General features: G+C 43.8%; 1 protein-coding gene across 1 annotated transcript in view; it reads right to left on the bottom strand.

Moving 5' to 3' along the window:
- The window catches only part of LOC309379817 (cadherin-related family member 4-like), a gene marked incomplete at its 5' end in the record, with an annotated part of 63,180 nt that overhangs the window by 30,050 nt on the left and 12,418 nt on the right, over positions 1 to 20,712 (bottom strand). The window contains 6 exons of the mRNA XM_081929270.1: positions 6,041 to 6,146; positions 7,142 to 7,292; positions 10,213 to 10,393; positions 12,187 to 12,332; positions 15,930 to 16,042; positions 18,309 to 18,422. Coding sequence (XP_081785396.1) covers positions 6,041 to 6,146; positions 7,142 to 7,292; positions 10,213 to 10,393; positions 12,187 to 12,332; positions 15,930 to 16,042; positions 18,309 to 18,422 — 811 coding nt within the window. The remainder of the gene's footprint in view (positions 1 to 6,040; positions 6,147 to 7,141; positions 7,293 to 10,212; positions 10,394 to 12,186; positions 12,333 to 15,929; positions 16,043 to 18,308; positions 18,423 to 20,712) is intronic.

Raw genomic sequence — 20,712 nt, 5'->3', positions numbered from 1 at the left:
CGGAAGAAGGAGGGAAAGAGTGCCAAGAGATGTTATCTCTGCCAACAGCTAGGGCACTTTGCCAGAGTCTGTCCGCAGAGGAAGGAATGGCAAGGGATGGCGGGAACTGTTGGGGGGAAGGAGGAAGGAGAAACCGAGGAGCAAGTAAAAGCCAACGCCTGGCTGCCAACATCAGGGCACAGCAGCCAGGCCAGGGAGTAGTGAATGTGCCCACGCCGGAGCCTCCAAGACCAGCGCTTGTGATAGAGGTGTTGCTGGAACTGTCAAACGGACACCCACTAAAGATAAAAGCGCTATTGGATTCAGGCAGCTCCTGTAATTTCATGAGTAAGGAGTTTGCAGCTGAACACCAGATACAGACTATTCCATTAAGTAAGCCTTTGCAGGTGACCACCATGGGAGGGAACTGTTGGGAGGTGAAGTGAGCCAACAGACTGTACCAATGATTATGAGGGTGGCAAGACACACAGAACTGATAGCGTTTAACGTAGCCACCTTGGGAGGAGCTCCTATTATTTTGGGAATGAGCTGGCTGGCACTACACGATCCGCTAGTAGGCTGGCATCAGAGAGTGGTTTCCTTTGGATCAGCACATTGCCTAGAACACTGCAAGGAGGGAGAGGGTCAGGCAGGGGCCAGGGCCACTCTAGCAGGGATGGAAGTGACGGACAAGGGGAAGGTGCCACCACAATATGCTGACTTGATTGACGTCTTTAGCGAAAAGGAAGCAGATAAACTGCCACCGCACAGACCATTTGACTGTCAAATTACCTTACTCCCAGGAGCACAATTGCCAGTGGGCAAGCTGTATGCAATGTCAGACAGTGAGATGCAGGAGTTAAGGGAATTCATTGACAAGAACCTCAAGCGAGGTTTCATCAGAGAGTCACGAGCGGTGAGGGGCAGCCCAGTGTTCTTTGTGGACAAAAAGAAGACGGGTAAACCCAGGCTGGTGTGTGATTTCAGGGCCCTAAATGCTGTGTCAGAACCAGTGACTTTCCCTATGCCTAGAATTGATGATATTCTGACACGGGTGAGAAAAGGGAAAATTTTTACCAAGCTGGACCTTAGGGGGGCATACAACTTGATACGTGTGAGGAAGGGGGATGAGTGGAAGACCACTACGTTCACCCCCTTGGGGGCTTTTGAGTACTTAGTTATGCCTTTCGGACTACAAGAGGGTTCGGCCTGCTTTCAATCATTCATGAATCACGTCCTGGGGCCATTGCTCTACAAGAACTGCGTAGCGTTCTTAGATGACGTCTTGGTGTACTCAGAGAATGAGGAGCAGCATGTGTGAGATGTTAGAGAAGTACTGAGCAAACTGCGAGAAAATCGGCTGTGGGTGAAACTGGAGAAGTGCCAGTTTCATACCAGGGAGGTGGAATTCCTGGGGTACCGGTTGTCTGACAAGGGGTTGGCCATGGATCCCAGCAAGGTTCAAGCGGTACTGGAATGGAAAACACCAAGGACCAAGAAGGACGTGCAAAGGTTCCTGGGCTTCGGAAACTTCTATAGAAAGTTCATCAAAAACTTTGCCCATTTAACAGCGCCCATCACGGATTGTCTTAGCAGCAAGAAAAAATTTGCTTGGACGGAAGAAGCGCAGCGGGCGTTCGAACGCTTAAAGGCGGCGTTTGCGTCGGAGGAGCAACTTTTGCACGTGGATCTACAGCAACCAATGAGAGTGGAGACTGACGCGTCAGACCGAGCAGTGGGAGCCGTGCTTCTCCAGCCGGGAAAAGATACATCTGAATGGAGACCGTGTGCATTCTTCTCGCGGAAGTTGAACAAATCCGAGAGGAACTACATAGTATACGACCGAGAACTGCTCGCCATTCATGAAGCATTCCAGAGATGGCGGCACTTGCTGATTGGGGCGCAGCACAAGGTTCAAGTCCGGACTGACCACAAAAATCTGGAGTACTGGAGAACAGCCCGAGTGCTGAACCAGAGACAAGTGAGATGGGCCCAGGAGTTCTCCAAATTCAACTTTGAGATTCGTTACGTGCCAGGCTCTGAGAACGTAAGGGCGGACGCTCTTTCCAGAAAACCTGAGTACTTAGAGGGGGAGGGCGCGCCTGAGGCAAGGCATGTAATCCCTGAAGACCGCTGGGTGTGTGGGGCAGCATTGGTGGGGCAGAGAGAACTGTTAGAGGGTACGGAGAACGACAAATACGCCCAAGGGAAACTCAGAGAGCTCAGGAGGACAGAGGAGAACACAGGGGGGTTTGAAGAAAAGAACGGGGCACTGTATTACAAAGGGGCACTGTACATACCCGATGGGGAACTGAGGGGCAGAGTACTCAAGCAGTTGCATGACAGCCCCACAGCGGGGCATTTTGGACAGCACAAAACCATGTGGTTGGTTACCAGGGAGTTTTGGTGGCCCAAGGTGAGGGAGGACGTACGGGAATATGTCAGGGGTTGCGACAGGTGCCAGCGAGCGAAAGGGGAGAGGGCGGCGCCAGCGGGGCTCTTACAACCCTTACCCACACCAGAAAGGCCATGGGAGGCAGTCTCCATAGATTTTATGACGGATCTGCCAAAATCCAAGGGCAAGACGGCTGTCATGGTGGTGGTAGATCTACTAACTAAGATGTGTCATTTTATAGCCTGTTCACATGCGGTCACAGCGGAGGAAACCGCCAAGTTGTTCGTAGAGCATATTTTCAGGTTGCATGGCGCCCCCTTGAGGGTGGTCAGCGACCGAGGGAAACAGTTTACTTCCAGGTTCTGGAGGAAGCTTATGAGCTTACTGCACGTGGAAATCAATTTCTCCACTGCCCGGCACCCAGAAACAAATGGGCAAGCGGAAAGGGCAAATGGGATTTTACAACAATACCTGAGGTGTTATGTAAAGGACCGAGAAAATGATTGGGTAGATAAGTTACCTCTGGCAGAATTTGCCTACAACAACGCGGAGAACGTGTCCACAGGGATGAGTCCCTTTCTGGCAAATTATGGGTGTCATCCCAGGGCATTTCCAGGAGAAGGAGGGGAGAGGTGGAGCGTGCCGGCGGCGGAACATTTTGTTGAAGAGATGGAAGCGATCCACCGTCAGCTTCAACTTAACTTAGAGAGAGCCAAGGAAGAATATAAAAAACAAGCAGACAGAAACAGGAGGGAAGGTGAAACTATAAGGGTGGGAGACCGGGTGTGGCTATCCACCCAGGGACTACCGTTCAAGGGAGGGTGTAAGAAACTGAGACCCAAAAGATTGGGACCCTTTGAGGTCATACAGCAGGTCAACCCAGTAGCATTCGAACTCAGACTGCCCAGTCACATGAAATTGCACCCAGTATTTCACAGGTCATTACTGTCGCCGTACCGAGAGGGACGTGAGTGGGGGGAGCGTGAGAGAGAGGTCACCCAAACGCCCGTGATAGAAGAGAGAGAACGCGACATGAACGTGGCAGGAATCATTGATTCCAGGTGGAAGGGGAATCAGGTGGAATATCTGGTAGAATGGGAGGGGGAAGCAGAGTCGGAAAACACTTGGGTACCCGCGGAGGTAGTCAACAACGAGGTTTTAATAGAAACATTTCATCGGCGTTTCCCAAAAAAACCGCAACCCGTGGCACGATTTAGAAGGGAACACTTTGGGACCACCGATGAGGAAGGAGAGTTTGAAGGGTTCCCAGAGTCAGGGGTGGGTGAGGAAGCCGACTTCGACGAAGAAGAGGAAGACGGGGAGAGAGACGGTACGCCATGGCTAGAAGTGTTTGAATCCTCGGACGACGAGGAGAGTTCCTTCAGGGGCTTTCCGCCCTCACTGCCAGTGGGAGAGGAGGCGGGGGGTGAAGGGGGCCCTGGGGGGGAGGTGGATGTCAGGGAACTGCCATCAGAGAGAGAGATGGGGGAAAGGCTCCAGGAGAATAGGAGAGACCCTACAGCAGAAGCAGGAACCAGCAGGGGGAGCGCAGGAGTTCCAGCGGAAGGGGAATCGGAGGGAAGGCTCTGGGATACTTCTAGTGAGAATAGTGCAGAGGTATCAAGACCCCCGTTAGCAACTCCCACCCCTCGCCAGAAACTGTCACGCAGAGAGTCACGAAGGCGCATGTCCGTCAAACAGCTTTTATGTTGGAGTAAATTCCGTAGACGCCCACTGTCAGATTCTACCAGCATAGGCGCCGACTCCATGGGGCCTGAGGGGGCCCGAGCCCCCTCAAAAATTCGTTTGGGGGGCTATGCCCCCCCAATAATTTAAGAAAATTATTAGTTATATTATGCTTTGTAAAATCACAAAATTATGTTGGTATTTTTTATTTTCCTTGTTTGACGATAGTTACCTTTTAAAATACATTCAGTAATGAGTTAAAAGAAAGCCACTCCCGATCTAGAGAGGGGGTGGGGTTGCGGGCTCTCGACCCATCAACAATCTCGTGCGGCTGGCTCATTAATTCCCCCTAGCTCATTAATATTCACCGCCCACGGCGGCAGCCAATCGGCTGCCGCAAAGGGCGGGCCCTCACAGGTTCACTTAAGGTCGGGGCAGCCCGGGGCTCGCCCCTTTCGTTCCCCCAGCAGCAGCGGTTTGGAGGTCTTGGGCCCCCCCCCAATATTTTTTATAAGTCGGTATGGGCCCCCGCCCCCCCAATATTTTTTATAAGTCGGCGCCCCTGTCTACCAGCGACTGACGGAGCCATGCTTTGGGGGCTCCATTAGTGCCTGGGTTTGGTTGACCAGCCAAACCTCAGAGGGATTAAGCTTTTACGCACAAGCAGCTCATTATCCCATCACATCGTCCTAGCTGTGAGCTGTCCCCCTCCTTTTATGTCCCTAGAACACAGACCCTTCTGTTTGTTAGAGCTGCTGCAAATGAAGAATCCCTGATCTGGACCTTGTGCAAAATAGAAATGAATTTGCTCTCCACCACAAGAATGAGTTTCAAAGCTTCACTGCAAAACAGTCTTAACATATTTACAAATAAACATCACAAAATACAAAATAACACATTGCTCTTAAACAAGCAAGCAATGTGGCCCACTCTTCTTTTTAGCCCTTCATGCAGACCACAAAGCCTCTGTAGGTAGTCCTTCTATGAAATTCCCAACGTGACTGAGATTCCCATCGCTCTTGGATGTTCCCTTAGTGCTGTACAGCAGGTGTGGGGAGAAGAGTACGGGGGTTCCTATGATTCTGCTAATTTGGGGAGGGGCATAAAGGCTTGCCATTGAGAGTGGAGAGGTGACTGAATTAGGACAAACATTTAATCATCTATGTTCCCATCACCAGCAAGGGTAGTGGTAGAAACAAAAATATTTGTTTTCATACTAATGATAGAATAATGAGAGTTACACTCTGATTGAGATTGCATTTTTCTGATAACAAAAGTGCCAAGAGTTTTCGGTGGGGTATCATATTTTTTATATTCCCTTTTTGGCTAATATTGCTGCAAGACTGAGGTTTTAGGGTGTGCCTGGCATACAGCGATGAAATTGGATCCTATGGTGTTGGAGAAGAGAGCAAGACTGGGATTCATGGGAAGGAAAGAATATGGAAGGAAGACAAATCTAGTTGATGGAAGATAGTTTAGATGCCTACAAGGTTTCCCCCTTTTCAGTCCTTCTCCAAAAATTCTGATCCCAGAGAAAGCCCTGTTTTCAGTCCACAAAACCTTCAACTGCTCTTTTATAAATGCCAGATCAGTGCTTCAAAAACAACTATTATTACGAGATTTTACTGAATGAGCCAGAATTAAAATGTGGGTGGCAAGAGCTATGCGTCTTGTGGGGGGGGGGTTGACAGGTAGGGGGAATCTTTTATTTCAGTTTTTAATGACAGTGAATTGTTTTCCCAGGGCACTCCAATCCCAGTGATTTGGGAGAAGGATTGAAAACATTTCCTTTTCATGTGGCTTTATGCCTTTCTATGTCAGTGAAGATATTTTTATTGTATCCCCCCAAACTCATGGTGGGTAAGCAGAAACCTGTCCAGCCCCAGATTCCTGGGGTAAGAGGGTCTTTGTTGAGAGGGTGATCTTCCCTCACATGTATCTAGATAAATCTAGGTCTTCCACATGTTCATGACAACTTACTTGTTTGTGGTGGCTCACCACCATCAGAAACTTGGATCATCAGTATATGCTTGAACTGCATTGCGGCAAACAGATCAGAATCACAGTTTAGGTGCTGAGGACCAACCTATAGGGAAATGATTTTTTAAAAAATACCTTTTTAATGAAACATTAATTCATTTGTGAATTACTGGGAAGGAATTTTATATATCAATTGTACACAGATTTTGCTATTGGGCGAACTGAGCCCAAGCTAACAAAATGAATTTCAATAGAGAGAAATGTAAAGTTCTAAATTACGCAGCTGTACAAATATAAAACGTGGAACCCCTGGCTTGCCAGTAGTACGTGTGAAAAAGATCTAGGGGTCTTAGTAGACCACAAGCTTAATATGAATCAAGAGTGTGATGCAGCAGCAAAAAAAGTTAATGCTATTCTAGGCTGCAGGGGGTTGGACTTGATGGTCCATTCCAACTCTACAATTCTATGATTTAGTACAGCACTCATTAAAATTGCTACAACAGGCAGAAAAAACCATTAATTGGTATACCAAGAACTACAGCAATTTTTAAGTGGTGCATGAGAAAAACCAGCTTAAGAACAACGAGACTAGAATAAATACAAGTTGGGATATTGTGGTTTTCCTGCTTTGTCATTTGATGACTGCAGCAGCAAATGATGTCCACATGAGTGAAAAAGTCATTACAGATCTAACACCATGGATGACAGCATCATGTCACCTCCAACCATTTACATTCCCCCCCAAGGAGATAGTTCACACATTCAATTTCCAAGTGTTATATAATAAAATGACAAGTGACCAAACTATGTAGATGCATATCTGGGTCAGATGTTTTGGTGTTGGTTTTCAAGAGCTGTTCAGCGCAGAATTACTGTCACAAACCATACCACCGTGATCTCTTAGTTCTGCATAGTCAAGCACCTACCCTTCTGTATTAATATCTATGTCAACACAAATTGTCTTTCAATTAACATTGTAATTAACAATCAGACTGGAGTTATATTTTTAAAATGTGCATAGTTAAAAGCTACAATCTAGTTGGCTAACACACACTTGTGCACAGTAAAGTGCACACAAAAGTGTTTTGTGATAGTACATACTTTGATTTCATTGGCAGCTAGCGTGAAAAAATTATTGGAATAATCATCCAGTGTGAAGGTGAGAACATTGTTGGGAGGTGTTCCATCTCTATCTCCACACTCTAAGGTGTACAAGGGAGTCCCAATAGCAATTGTTTCAGGCACCTCAATGCTATAAATGAGAAAATCCATAGAGAACATGCATGTAACTCTAATTGACATACCTATGATAAAAACAGGACATCATGCACAGAGGCATAAGAAGTTCAGGTGGTACCCGGTGCAGAAAATTTCTTGTCACCCCCCCTCCCACACACACACATTGTGATTTTTTTTTGTTTTCTTTTTTTTTGCCTGCAAAAATGGTTTAATATTATTTCATATTTTCTTACAAAGGAATGTGGATTCTGGGCCTCTGATAACAAGTAGGCGACAATGGACTGATACTTAAATCTACAGGATGGATTGTGTTTTGGCTTGTTTTGTTTTATTTATATTTATTGTTTATTTATTTCATAAAATTTATTTTAAAAAACCTGCAAAGTGGTTCACCAAAACAAAACAAACAAACAAACAAACCACAGCAATAAAATCATGAAAAATCGGCTGCGTGCAGGGGGCGGGGCGAAGGCAAGGCAAGGCCTAATCGACTTGGCCTCGTCTCATTTTCTTCTCATAGGCCGACTTTCCAGGACCCAGGAAGCCCAGCAGAGGGTGGGGCAGTAGGGTGGTTCATAAAATTTTTTTTAAAAAAAAATATGCCTGTTTGAAAGGTCTTATCTTACAAAACTAGGGGTTATATAGCTATATCTGAAATTTAGGTTGAACTTCACTGCATGTAATGCTCTGAAGGAAAATATAATGAAAATGATATATAGATGGTACATGACCCCAGTTAAACTTGCCAAAATATACCATTTGTCTGACAATAAATGTTGGAAATGTAAGGAAAATGAAGGAACATTCTTTCACCTCTGGTGGACTTGTCCTAAAGTGAAGGCCTTCTGGGAAATGATATATAATGAGTTGAAAAAGGTATTTAAGTATACCTTTACCAAGAAACCAGAGGCCTTCCTTCTGGGCATTGTCGGCCAGAATGTGTTAAAGAAGGATCGAACATTTTTTATGTATGCAACAACGGCAGCAAGGATACTTATTGCTAAGAATTGGAAGACTCAAGATCTACCCACACTGGAAGAATGGCAGATGCAGCTGATGGACTATATGCAACTAGCTGAGATGACTGGCAGAATCCGAGACCTGGGAGAAGAGAGGGTTGAAGAAGACTGGAAGAAATTCAAGATATACCTACAAAAACATTGTAACTTGGCTGAATGTTAAGAAGGATGCTGATCATAAATAACTGTCCACCACTAAATTAGATTTTAATTTGACGATAAGTGAGATTAAGAAGATTACATATTCTCTTTTGTTAGAGAACTGTTAGATTGTATTGAAATGAAGGGATATAAGATTCTAAACAAGATGATAATTTGTTTGAAAAATTTTTATTTACGATGTAAGTGGGTGCGGGAGACGTGAGGGAGTCCAAATAAGTGATGAAAGTATGCTATGTAAATGAAGTTGGTTGTTATTTATGCATTTGTATTTTAAAAAACCTTAATAAATTTTCTTTAAATATATATATATATATAGCTATATCTGAAATTTCATGCATATCAGTTAATATCTTGACCCTGCTCCACTGAATTGAAATTTCAGCCTTCACCATATAGGAAAACGGCCAAGTAAACAGCTATTTTCATGGAGGAGGGTCAAGATATTAACTGATATGCATGAAATTTCATATATAGCTATATAATCCCTAGTGTAGTAAGATAAGACCTTCAGAGCAGACATTTTCAAAAAATAATAATTATGAACCACCCTAGTAGGGCAGCAATTGTTCCTTGATAATTTGTCACCCCCCTCCATGATGGCACCTGGGGCGGACCGCCCCCTGCCCCCCCCTTTCCTACACCCCTGATCATGCTTTTTTTTTAAGTGAACATCCTACATTCAGAACTTTGGCTTCACTGAATACTCTTGGACTTGCTTTGATATTTGGGTTTTGCAGTGTCAACTAGTAGCCAATACTGCTTCCCCAAATGCCGTGCTTGAAATTGGTTTGAAAGTGCCAGACAACACATTCAGATTGAAGAGGTTGAACATTTACAGTGCATAAACCATTTTTCTTCTGTGGCACCTTTTCTCCTTGGATTGTTCCTGCTTCCTCCTGTAAAGTGTCAGGGATTTTAAACCAGGATCTCTGCTCCCCACATCACTCTGGAAGCATGCATGTAGGAGCTTTAACCCGATTCCTTGAGTTCTACATTAGTGCAGATGGCCGGAGGTAGTACTTCAGTGTGCAATCTACCAGAGATCAGGTCACGTAATGGATCCAGAAAAACACATCTGGCCTTATAATTCTGTTGGCTCCAGCTAAGATCTTCATTCTGGGGAGACACAGCTTGATCTGCTTATAGAATTACTCCATTATTGATTCCTTAATGTACCACCCTACTTGCTTGCTTGCTTGTTTGCTTCCTTGATTTCCCATTGCGCTTTTGGTCTGCCTCTTTGCTGGATCATTTGGCTGTTTCCCTCTACTTGGAAATCTCCCTTCTGGGTTAATCAACAAGGGTGATTACACTAACCGGACCTCCATGGTGAACAGGATGTCACAACATTGCATGGCCAGGTCAGGCTGCCTGCTGATGTCATGGGGGGGGGAGGAGGAACATTTGAGAGTAATCAAAATGAGCAAAGATTTTAAACTTGGAATTTGTGGAGAGTGTCACATTTTTTTTCTGCACAGCTGAAAATGTACATGGGAAAAAAATGACCTCAGGCATGCTCGCAACACCCAGATAAGTCAGAACTGAACTCCATGTTTATTAGATATGAAAGGGTTGCCATATTTCAAACAGTGAAAATCCGTGTTGAGATTATTTTGGCAAAGTTGTTGAGTTTTTTGTGGAAATACGGCACTGCTGATATTTACAGACATATGGCAACCCTTACAATTAAAATTGAGCACTTTTTTTCTACTACTGAAAACAACGACTATAGAAAGTACTTCAGACACTTACATGTAAAGGTCTTGGGTGCAAAATGGAGGATTATCATTTACATCCTGCAGTGTGATAATCAGCAGAACAGTGGAAGAATGCAAACGATCATTGTCAAAAGCTCTGATTTCCAATGCAGTTTTATGGGGGAAACTGTGGTCTTCATAGTCCAAACGATAGGTAGTTGTAATTTCACCAGTATCTAGGTACCAAAATATATATATATTGGGGGTAGGGGAGAGAATGCCTTGATTGACACTGCAAAACATTTTAAAGTAATGGAAGCAGAAGCAAGATATAAGAGACCAGTTTGGAATGATAATAGAACATATTGGCAAAGGTATAAGGTATAAGCTTCCTCGATAGGTGGGTAACTTTAATTTATAGAAATTATGTTTATATCAGATTGGATTCAAGTCCCATTGATCTGCCTATTTGAGCTAGGCATGGCATGCTGATAGCATTACTACACTGCTATCAATTAGGTATCAATTAGGCGGTTTAGATTAAGTTTTAAATACATAAAAATATCAGTTTCAACATAATCATTAATTTTACATCAAAAGCATCTAAACACGTTGTAGCATAGCATATTAATCAATCACTTGCTTGTATTTTATAGTTTACATTAGTATTATATTATAAATAGCATAGTTTATTATGATCTCCAAATACAGTGGTGCCTCGCAAGACGAAATTAATCCGTTCCACGAGTCTCTTCGTCTTGTGGTTTTTTCGTCTTGCGAAGCACGGCTATTAGCGGCTTAGCGGCTATTAACGGCTTAGCGGCTTTAAGAAAAAGGAAACAAACTCGCAAGAACTCGCAAGACGTTTCGTCTTGCAAAGCAAGCCAATAGGGAAATTCGTCTTGCGGAACGACTCAAAAAACGGAAAACTCTTTCGTCTTGCACATTTTTCGTCTTGCGAGGCATTCGTCTTGCGAGGTACCACTGTAGTCTCTCAACATCTATTGAGAATGTCCTCTCACAGTATTAAATTAAATACTAAGGACCTTTGATGTTTATATTCTTATCCCCTCTATTGTCCATCATCTAATCCCCCATGCTTAAAATTTCCAGAATTCATGATTAAGGGAACCAAATATTTGTAGTAAGGAATTGACAATAAAATCCTTTCCACTATATTGGAGTCTATGGGCAGGTGCGTGGGAAGGGGAGTGTGGCCCGCCCTGGGTGTCATCCTTGAGGGGGGTGACATATTGGCACGCCGCAGGGGCCTGCAGAGTGCCCGGGCCATGTGTCTCTCCTGGGAGTGATGCGGTGACTTAGGGCCCTGTGCTGTCTGAAATGGCAGCGTGGGGCTTGCTTCTGCCAGGCGGACTCTGTGCATGGATCGCCGTGCCACCCCCATGTGTGGATCACCCCGCCCCACTGCTCCGGGTGCCGGAGCAGCTATCTACGCCCCTGTCTATGGGGAGAGGCTGGAAGTGAGTGTTGGAGCACAAACATTGTAGGGAAATGCCCCAGATTAAATCTCTGACATCTCCAGTTCAAAGAATCAGGCATCCAGGTTGGGAGACACCTTTGCCCTAGACTCTGCAGAGCTGCTCCTGGTCAGAATGGAGAACTTTGGGCAAGATGGGCCAATAATGTCACTTTTCTTAAAATATAAGGCAGCCAGTTGGGCAAGATGGGCCAATATTCTCACTTTTATTCTCACAATATTCTCACTGCCTTATATAAGGTAGCTTCCTGTATTCTTCCCACCCTCTTTCAGGACACTGGAGCCTTTTGTTGCAGACTTCAAAGTTAAATGAAACCAGCCATTTTTGGTGGCCGCCCAATGAGACATGATAAAACTCCTGGTTGTGTTGCTTGCTTGGAATGCAAGGTGGGGGTGGACCTAGCACCATGTATGGATGCTGGAGTCTATTTGGTTTAGTGTACCACAGGTTGGGCTGGGCTGGTTGAGTATATGCATTCTGCTGTTCTTCATAACTTAGATTTGGAAGCATTTTTCCCAGTTCTACCTTACCAGAATCAATAGCAAAACCTCTGTAGTTGCCCACAAATTCATAGTAGACTCTGTCGCCTATATCTCTGTCCACTGCAACCAGTCTTGCCACTGATGTCCCAAAAGGCAGGTCTTCCAAAATAGTAATATGAATTACAGATGAATTCCTGTGGGAAAAGGAAAGACTGCTTCAAGCTTTGGCCCAAATCATCAAGTTGGTTAAAATATGCACAATGTGTGGAGGTGGCCAACGACAGCAGCACTACTGCCACTTAGCTCAATGGGGCTGGGACCGGGTGGCGGTGAAGTCAAGGCTGCTGAGGTGCACCAATGGGAGTGCCAGATTGGTGGAAGTGATCCTGCTGGGAAAACCATGTGGCCCTAAGCTTGCCACTGCCTCACCTTACTGTAGCTCCATCAAGGTACACAGTGGCGCAGAGGCTGGAAAAGCAGCCATGCCTCATTATGTACCACTAGCACGTATAATGCAGAAACATGTACAATATACCATACTGTTTTTGAGGCATGCGGTAGAGTTTCACAGTCCATAGAAGCTTTCAAATGGGGTGACCTTTGACCATCGTTTTCTCTTAGCCTAACCTTCTTCTTAGACTACCGACCTTAGCCTAGCCTAAAGTGACTGTTATGAGGATAAAAGGCAGGCTCATGTATTGTATATCGCTCCTTAGAGCACGAGTTGCTAGCATGGTCCTCATGGGTGCCCATGGACCCTGGTGCCCACAGGGTCCTGGGATTGAAAGAAGCCTTTTTTCCAAGCTTGATTGCCATACAGAGGGTTTTTTTGGTGGGGGTGTTACAGCTGTGACTTCTCTACAGGACACCCCCCCACACACACACATTGGGTTTAAAAAGATTATCCCTTTGGTTCCCAGCTGAGACCTTCCTCACCACATTTGGCTCAAAAGAAGCCTTCCATGATAGCCAACAGAAGGGGTAATGGGAGGGGGGAGAGCTGTGACCCCATCCAAAAAGAAAGAAATAGCTTGCCCTCCATTGTAATCAGGCTTGAAAATGGCTTTGTGTTGGCTCCAAGTCATATTGGTGGGTAGGAAGGGGGTGTGGAGTGATCACTGTGCCACTGGGGGCGGGAAGGTTAACTCTTGCCTCCTCAGCTGCACTTTCAAAGCCTAATTACTTGTGGGGAGAATGAGTGTGTGGTGTTCATGGTGCCTGCAGCAGTTCCTATTGTTCATAAATGGTCCCATGAGTCCAGAAGGTTTTCCAGTGCCTGCCTGGGCAGAATGAAAATGCAATGCAATGGAGAAAAAACTCAAGGGCCTCATTTGGCCCCCGTTCTATTTGACCTTCAGGGCTCTTAGCAGGCCATACCTGCTCTCTCCCTTTGCCATCTCTACTCTGAAGCTTCCTTGGGCATTTCTTGCTGCCTAGATTGTGTCCTTGAACTGCAATGATGCTTCTTGCTTGCCAAGATGGAGAGGACCTGTTTGTGTGCAAAGCTGGAATGTAGCCTACTTGTCAGGGAACTGCCATCGGAACTAGAGGTGGAGGGAAGGCTCCAGAGGGATGCCGGAGAGGGTCCCAGTAGGGAGAGAGGCAGCCCATCTGCTGGGGAAGGAAATCAGCGTAACACCAGTGGAGAAGGGGGGCAGATGGGGGAATCAGAGAGGAGGCTCCAGGACTCTTCACCGGAGACCAGCGGGGAGAGCACGGGTCCTCCGCTGCCCACACCCTCCCTGCGCAGAAGACTTCCGCGCAGGGAGAGTAGGAGGAGACTTGGCGTCAAAGAACTTCTTTGCTGGAAGAAGTTCAAGAAACGCCCACTGACGGATTCTGCCAGCGACTGAGACAGCCACGAAGTGAAGGGCTGTCCAGACAGAAAGGGTTCAACCAGGTAACCTAGCCAAGAGTGGCGGCAACTTACGCACGAGCAATCCCTTAGAACCATTACACTACTGAACCAAGGTATGTGCCATATCTATTGATCCACCCAATGCTTTTTTCTGTGGGTATGCAGGGGTACGCATACCCCTAAACATTTTGTGAATATAACAGGAAAAGAAACTAATTTTTTTTAAAAAAATAGTTTCTTCTCTAGCACAGTGAATCGTCAGTTCTTTTGCTACCCCCAATGGCGGCCTCATTTCCTTTCCCAGTGTTTCCTGAGTCTCAGACGGAAGTGAGCATTTAATGTGTGAAGCAGTGTGGAATGTGGATGTGTGGTGTTTTACTGATGAAACCTCATGCCAATGTGTAAGTTACTGTGAGCTGTCAGCTGTGTGAATATGAGGTAATGCATGTTCTTTGTACTTTGTATTTATTTTTCCCGATTTGAACTACAAAATGGTGATTTTCTTGAATCAAAATGAAAGTACCCCTAAACATTTTTTAAAGAAAAAAAAGCACTGGATCCACCCACATTTGCCTTTGGCTCTGCTCTCCATTGCTATGTAGTTCCAAAAGGTTTTTCACAACTCCCTGTTCTAGAACATACTGCAATCTGTATAACACCTTTCATCAATCCATAAGGAAGTCTGAAATCTGACCTTATTGTATTTTGGTCATGGCATGGACCATTAAGGAAGGCAGTCATCTAAATATACTTACCTGGATATTATTAATCCAAGGTAACTGAAAACACACCATTCTGATATCAGAACCCCATATTTTCCCAAAAAGAACACTGCATCAAAGAATACATTGTTAAAATAGTGGACGAAATAATATTGCTTCTGAATGGTCCCTTAACATATGTTTGAGATGACAGTTAATCTATCTTGACATCTCTGTCTAGCTGCGAGCAAAATAAATTCTGTCTTTTTTCACTTTCAGAAGAGAGCTGATATCCAAGATGTCTCCCTTGACTCTTTTGTTTTGTTTCTAATGCATATTTTATTCATAACCCTCACTCACTTTCTTTTCCTTCAGTGACCCACCGGGATGGTAGATGTTTGGAGGGGGATATTGAGGGAACCACACGTTTATTCAAAGGGGCTTTGATGTTCTGGAAGGGGGGAAGTACCTCTGTTTTAAACAACTGTGACAATTCTTTTTAAAATACTGGTTATTTAATTATTTTAAAAGCAATCAGCATCCCTTTCCTACTCCAATTTTATCATTTAAGGAATACCACAGTAGTTCATATCTTTCAATGTACCACCAGGAGTATTTCCCACATGATCAGGCACCAAACCCAACCAAGTCTACATCACAAATGTTACACTTTGCCACCAAGGGTGCAACGGCAGACATCTTTGTTCTCTGGTGAGCGTTCTGGTATGATACTCATGCTTTCAAATGTATTTGTCTTATTCACACGAACATTATTAGGTATAAAGGTAAAGTTAAAGGGATCCCTGATCATTAGGTCCAGTCACGGACGACTCTCGGGTTGCGGTGCTCATCTCGCTTTATTGGCCGAGGGAGCTGGCGTACAGCTTCCGGGTCATGTGGCCAGCATGACTAAGCCACTTCTGGTGAACCAGAGCAGCACACGAAAACACCATTGACCTTCCCGCCGGAGCGGTGCCTATTTATCTACTTGCACTTTGAGGTGCTTTCGAATTGCTAGGTTGGCAGGAGCAAGGACCAAGCAACGGGAGCTCACCCCGTCATGTGAATTCAAGCTGCGACCTTCTGATCGGCAAGCCCCAGGCTCTGTGGTTTAACTCACAGCGCCACGCGCGTGCCATTATTATTAGGTATATACTTTCATAATTCTTACACCTCCAAATGTAACTATGAACTAATCATAAGCCAAAGGAGACAGCTCAGAAAAGGCTTACCTAAAAACAGGAGCCTCATCATTTTCATTCTGGAGACTGATAGTTATGGTTCCAGTACATGACCCTGGGCTTGCTTTTTCTTTCTCTTTGGCAGCAACCACCATCCGGAAATGCTAAAATCAACGACATTCATAAATCCTTAGTATTCTGCATTTTACATCATTTGTTCCAATCTTTTGTCTTCCAAATTAGGAAAAGCAGGCAGCTGGATACCTGAATACACACTGTACAAGTGTGATGTATGATAGACAAAGTATTGAACTTGAGCCAGCCAGAACTGGATACAGATCCCTGCTCAGCAGACCTTTAGCTAATCAGACGTTTCAAGATTTCTGCTGCTCCCTTGGGTTGTTGAGAGACTGGTGCTGGATCACATAGACACTGCTTGGAGTTCATGGGAAGAATAGGTATTATGCAAATGCTACGAACAGTTGATGTGGAATGAATGATTTTCCCTATTTCTGCAGGAAATGTATGGGTTGGATCCAGAAATCCCCATCCGTGATTAGAAAGACTCCTCCTCCTAGCAGAATGGAGTTTGAGCCAGCACAGGCTCTTCCTGTGAATTTTCCCAGTTTCCCTTCCTACTTTCCCCATGTCACCTCCTACATTGTTCCAGAGGGGATTTTCAGGAGGATGTAGAAACAATCATTTTGTTTTTATTTTGATTACGTATTCTGTGTTTTTATCTTGTGAACCGCCCTGAGACCTATGGGTATAGAGCAGAATACAAATGTAATAAATCACCATCATCATCAGTGAGAACCACCTCGTTTCTCATCCCATGAGAGAAGTTCTGCTCATGTGAAGCAAACCTTTGGGTTCTACACCAACTGTTTCCATGTAAAGCTTTGAGCTTTTTTTGTGATGCCTTCACAAAAAGGGGCATCCACCAGCACATTACGCTGAATGCAGATTTTTATCACTTAGTCCAGGCATCCCCAAACTCAGCCCTCCAGATGGTTTGGGGACTACAACTCCCATCATCCCTCGCTAACAGGACCAGTGGTCAGGAATGATGGGAATTGTAGTCCCAAAACATCTGAAGGGCCAAGTTTGGGGGTGCCTGACTTAGTCTATGGCTCAATAAAACTCCTGTTTGGGCTTCTGGTGCAGGACTACAAAGACGGGAAGGGGAGAGCTGTCCAGCCTGTGGCCAACCACAGCATGTGGCTAGTCCATTGTCTGACTTGTCCATTGTGCTTGCTTCCATGCACAAGTTGTGCAAGACAATGCTAGGTGATATTCTTCTGGTTCTTTAGGAGCATAGGAAGAGCCCTTATACCAGGCAATATGGTCCATGGACCACCAATGGCTCATGAGTTTCATTCAGGTGGTCTGTGGCATGTCTGTATTAAATATTCATATTGATACTTCATTGTATTTTTATGGCTACTTTTATTTCTGGTATTATATCTTATTGTATTGCAACTTGAATTCCATACACATTAAACTGTAATAAAATAAAATACATTATAATAAATAAAAGCAATAAAATTAAAATTAAAAATTATACAGCATCTAATGAAATTACTACAACAGGCAGAAAAATCAGTAAGTGGTCTGCCTCAGCAATTTTCCGGTGATCCATGGGGGACAGGTTTTGGGAACCATTGCCTTATACAAATCAGACTCATACTGCATCTGTCCCAATAGTAATTACACAGCCTACCAGCAGGGACCCAATGCTTCAGACTGATCTTTCCCAGCCCTTTCTGGGGATGCCAAGGATTGGATTAGAATGCAGGGATAGGCAGGCAGGCAGATGATAGATAGATAGATAGATAGATAGATAGATAGATAGATAGATAGATAGATAGATAGATAGATGATAGATAGATATAGATAGATGATAGAGATAGATGATAGATGATAGATAGATAGATGATAGATAGATAGATAGATAGATAGATGATAGATGATAGATAGATAGATAGATAGATAGATAGATGATAGAGATAGATAGATGATAGATGATAGATAGATAGATAGATAGATAGATGATAGTTAGATAGATAGATGATGATAGATGATAGATGATAGATAGATAGATAGATAGATAGATAGATAGATAGATAGATGATAGATAGATGATAGATGATAGATAGATAGATATAGATATAGATAGATGATAGATAGATAGATGATAGATAGATGGTAGATAGATAGATAGATAGATAGATAGATGATAGATAGATAGATGATAGATAGATAGATAGATAGATGATAGATACATAGATCAATCTATCTATGTATCTGAGTCAATTAGCACTGTACAATTCATTTGGGGGCAAAAGCTAAAATAGTGGAAAATACACCACCTTAGAACAAACGTCAGTTCTGAGTGTTATGAACGGATCTGTATCTGGGTAACCTTACTTTAGGGTCTGCTTCATAATCCAGAGCTGCTTCAGCTTTTCGATAAATCCCACCGTTTTCTGGATCCAGTGCAAAATAAGTTGTGGTGTTGGCTGAAGAAGAGATAATAGAAAACTGAGGAAGAAAGGGGGGAAACAGTTAAAAGGTAGAAAAGGACAAAGTAGCCTTGCGTGCCTTTTGTGTGTGACGTTTTAAAGAGCACTCTGGAAAAAACACACTGCAAATTAACATTAATCTGATGAGCACAGTTTATGTAAACTAAGCCTTTCCACTCATCCTATTCCAAACATCAGATGAACTTCATGAGGGTTGTTAAGTCCTCAGTTGTAAGTTTCTAAATTATTTCTTTATACTATCCCATTCATTTTTAATAATGGGATTTATGTGCATAAGTCATAATATTTTTATGGCTCCCTAAATCCTCAGATTTATTAATAAGGAGAAAATCTGGATCATATTTGTGCCCTCTACCATTTGAAATTAAATGCCAGTAGATGAAATCTGTTCCCCAGATTTTGACCGGATGAGAGTTACTACACACCAGGGTCATCCTGGTTAGATGCCGCTGGTCCACAGAACAGAAAAAACCTGGCATGCCTCTTGGCTGTTATGGAACAACCATTGAGTGTTTGCTCTGAAATGGAAAGCGGATGTAATTATACACAGATGGGGGACCCATGTTTATAGTAGTTTCACCTTTGTCGACTGCAGGATTAAAATTTCAGGAGCAGTCAAATGATTATATAACCCATTCCACCTGGCATTTGTCTCCCCTCACCATGCAGAGGGTTCATGAGTCTGCTAGCAGAGAACGTTCTTTGTCAGTGTGAAGAGATCAGGCTTTGATATAGGCCTTGATATAAAACTGGACCAGAAATTATCTCACTGCTGCCTGATTTATATAGTATATTTGCAGCATTGGTTTGTAGAATTAGGGAAACGAATAAGACATCTGAACAGTTTCTGCTGCAGCAACATGGATTACCCATTTTTTTTGGGGGGGGAGGATTGGAGGTGGATTTGGGATTTAAGACAGGAAGAACCCTCCATGGAATTTGAGGGGACCAAGCAACTCATATACAAAGTTCAATTTGTATCCCCTGAGTTTCCCATTGTACCACACATACATGCTTTAAGGACACTTGGGTAGAATCCAGACACACATAAAAAACCCCGCTGTGAAAATGCCTTTTTTTTTTTTAGTGTTTTGAAAACTATATTGAATTTGCCATGAGCTCACCATCTCCATCTAGTGTCACATTTGTATAATGCACTTAAAACACACTTAAAATGTTATATTTGTGTCTGTATAGCCGAGCCCTTGGTTTTGGTTTGTGCCAAAGTTCCCATAGTTCAAGATTCAACATTAATTTAAAAGCTAAAAAGCTAGAAACTAAAATTAAAAAAAACCTAACAGCTGTGCAGTTCCCAGCAGCACTTCACAGCAGTGCTAAAGTACATTTGATGCCCTCGCCTCCTGCGATGGAGCCGAGACTCATTAAGGTTTTCCTATTATCTTTTATTGAGAGAAAGCTTTGGTACATCAGCCCCTCGAGACATTCCAGGCATTACGCAAAGATTAGTCCCTATTCTGAAGTGTGTAGTAAAGAACAGGGGCTAATCAGTGTGCATTCCTAATCACCTCTTTTACTACTCCGATTACCAGGCTGTGGAGAGCAGGATGAAAGGGTTCAATCCTGATGGGTCCTGCTTCACCAGTGTCTTCACTGTAGGAAACATGCTGACAAGGCAGAACCCTCCTGCCACCGCCCCAGCTTTGACATCTGGTGTCTGGAGGGGGTGTAAAGATGTGGTCCAGCTGGCCAAAAGGGCTCCCCTCCCCTGTGTAAGGGGGGATGGACTAATGTTAAGTATCTAGAAAGCCCTTGTAAACTCTCCTGTGTTCAATACACAACTTAATTTTGTACAGTCAGGACACATTGTCCAGACTGCAGTTTAGACTCACAAAGCATATTTGAAACACAAACACAAAAGTTGTTATTTCAGTTCTCAAGAGAGGCTTTAATTGGCTAGTCAGAGAATTTTATTCCTTTCCATTTTCAGGGCTTCTAAAGGAAGTATTTGCAAGAGAAGGAAGAGCACTTGAACAATTCTCCTTCAATTTTGTTTGCTGTTGAGTACTAATGGTTATGCTTATGTAATTAGTTGCAAAATGCAATATCAGTAGAATCACTGAAATCACTTCTTTTCCTTCTGTCTGCAAAACCAGAACTACTCTCCCCCCTCCCCAAATGCATACTTTCAGTTGTTTGAAACAAAAAGAGAGTGCCAAGGAATACTTGTGGTGCAAAAACAATGGCTAGGATGTTTATCTTACGCCAACGCATAATTTGTTCCCTATCCTTTTACCCTCTCTTTCAAACACCCTTGACCTTCATGTGAT

This window comes from Podarcis melisellensis, assembly GCF_964234715.1.
Source record: "Podarcis melisellensis genome assembly, chromosome: 10".
Classification (NCBI taxonomy): domain Eukaryota; kingdom Metazoa; phylum Chordata; class Lepidosauria; order Squamata; family Lacertidae; genus Podarcis; species Podarcis melisellensis.
The sequence above is the reverse complement of the archived record's forward strand: the minus strand, read 5'-3'. Positions and strand labels throughout refer to the sequence as shown.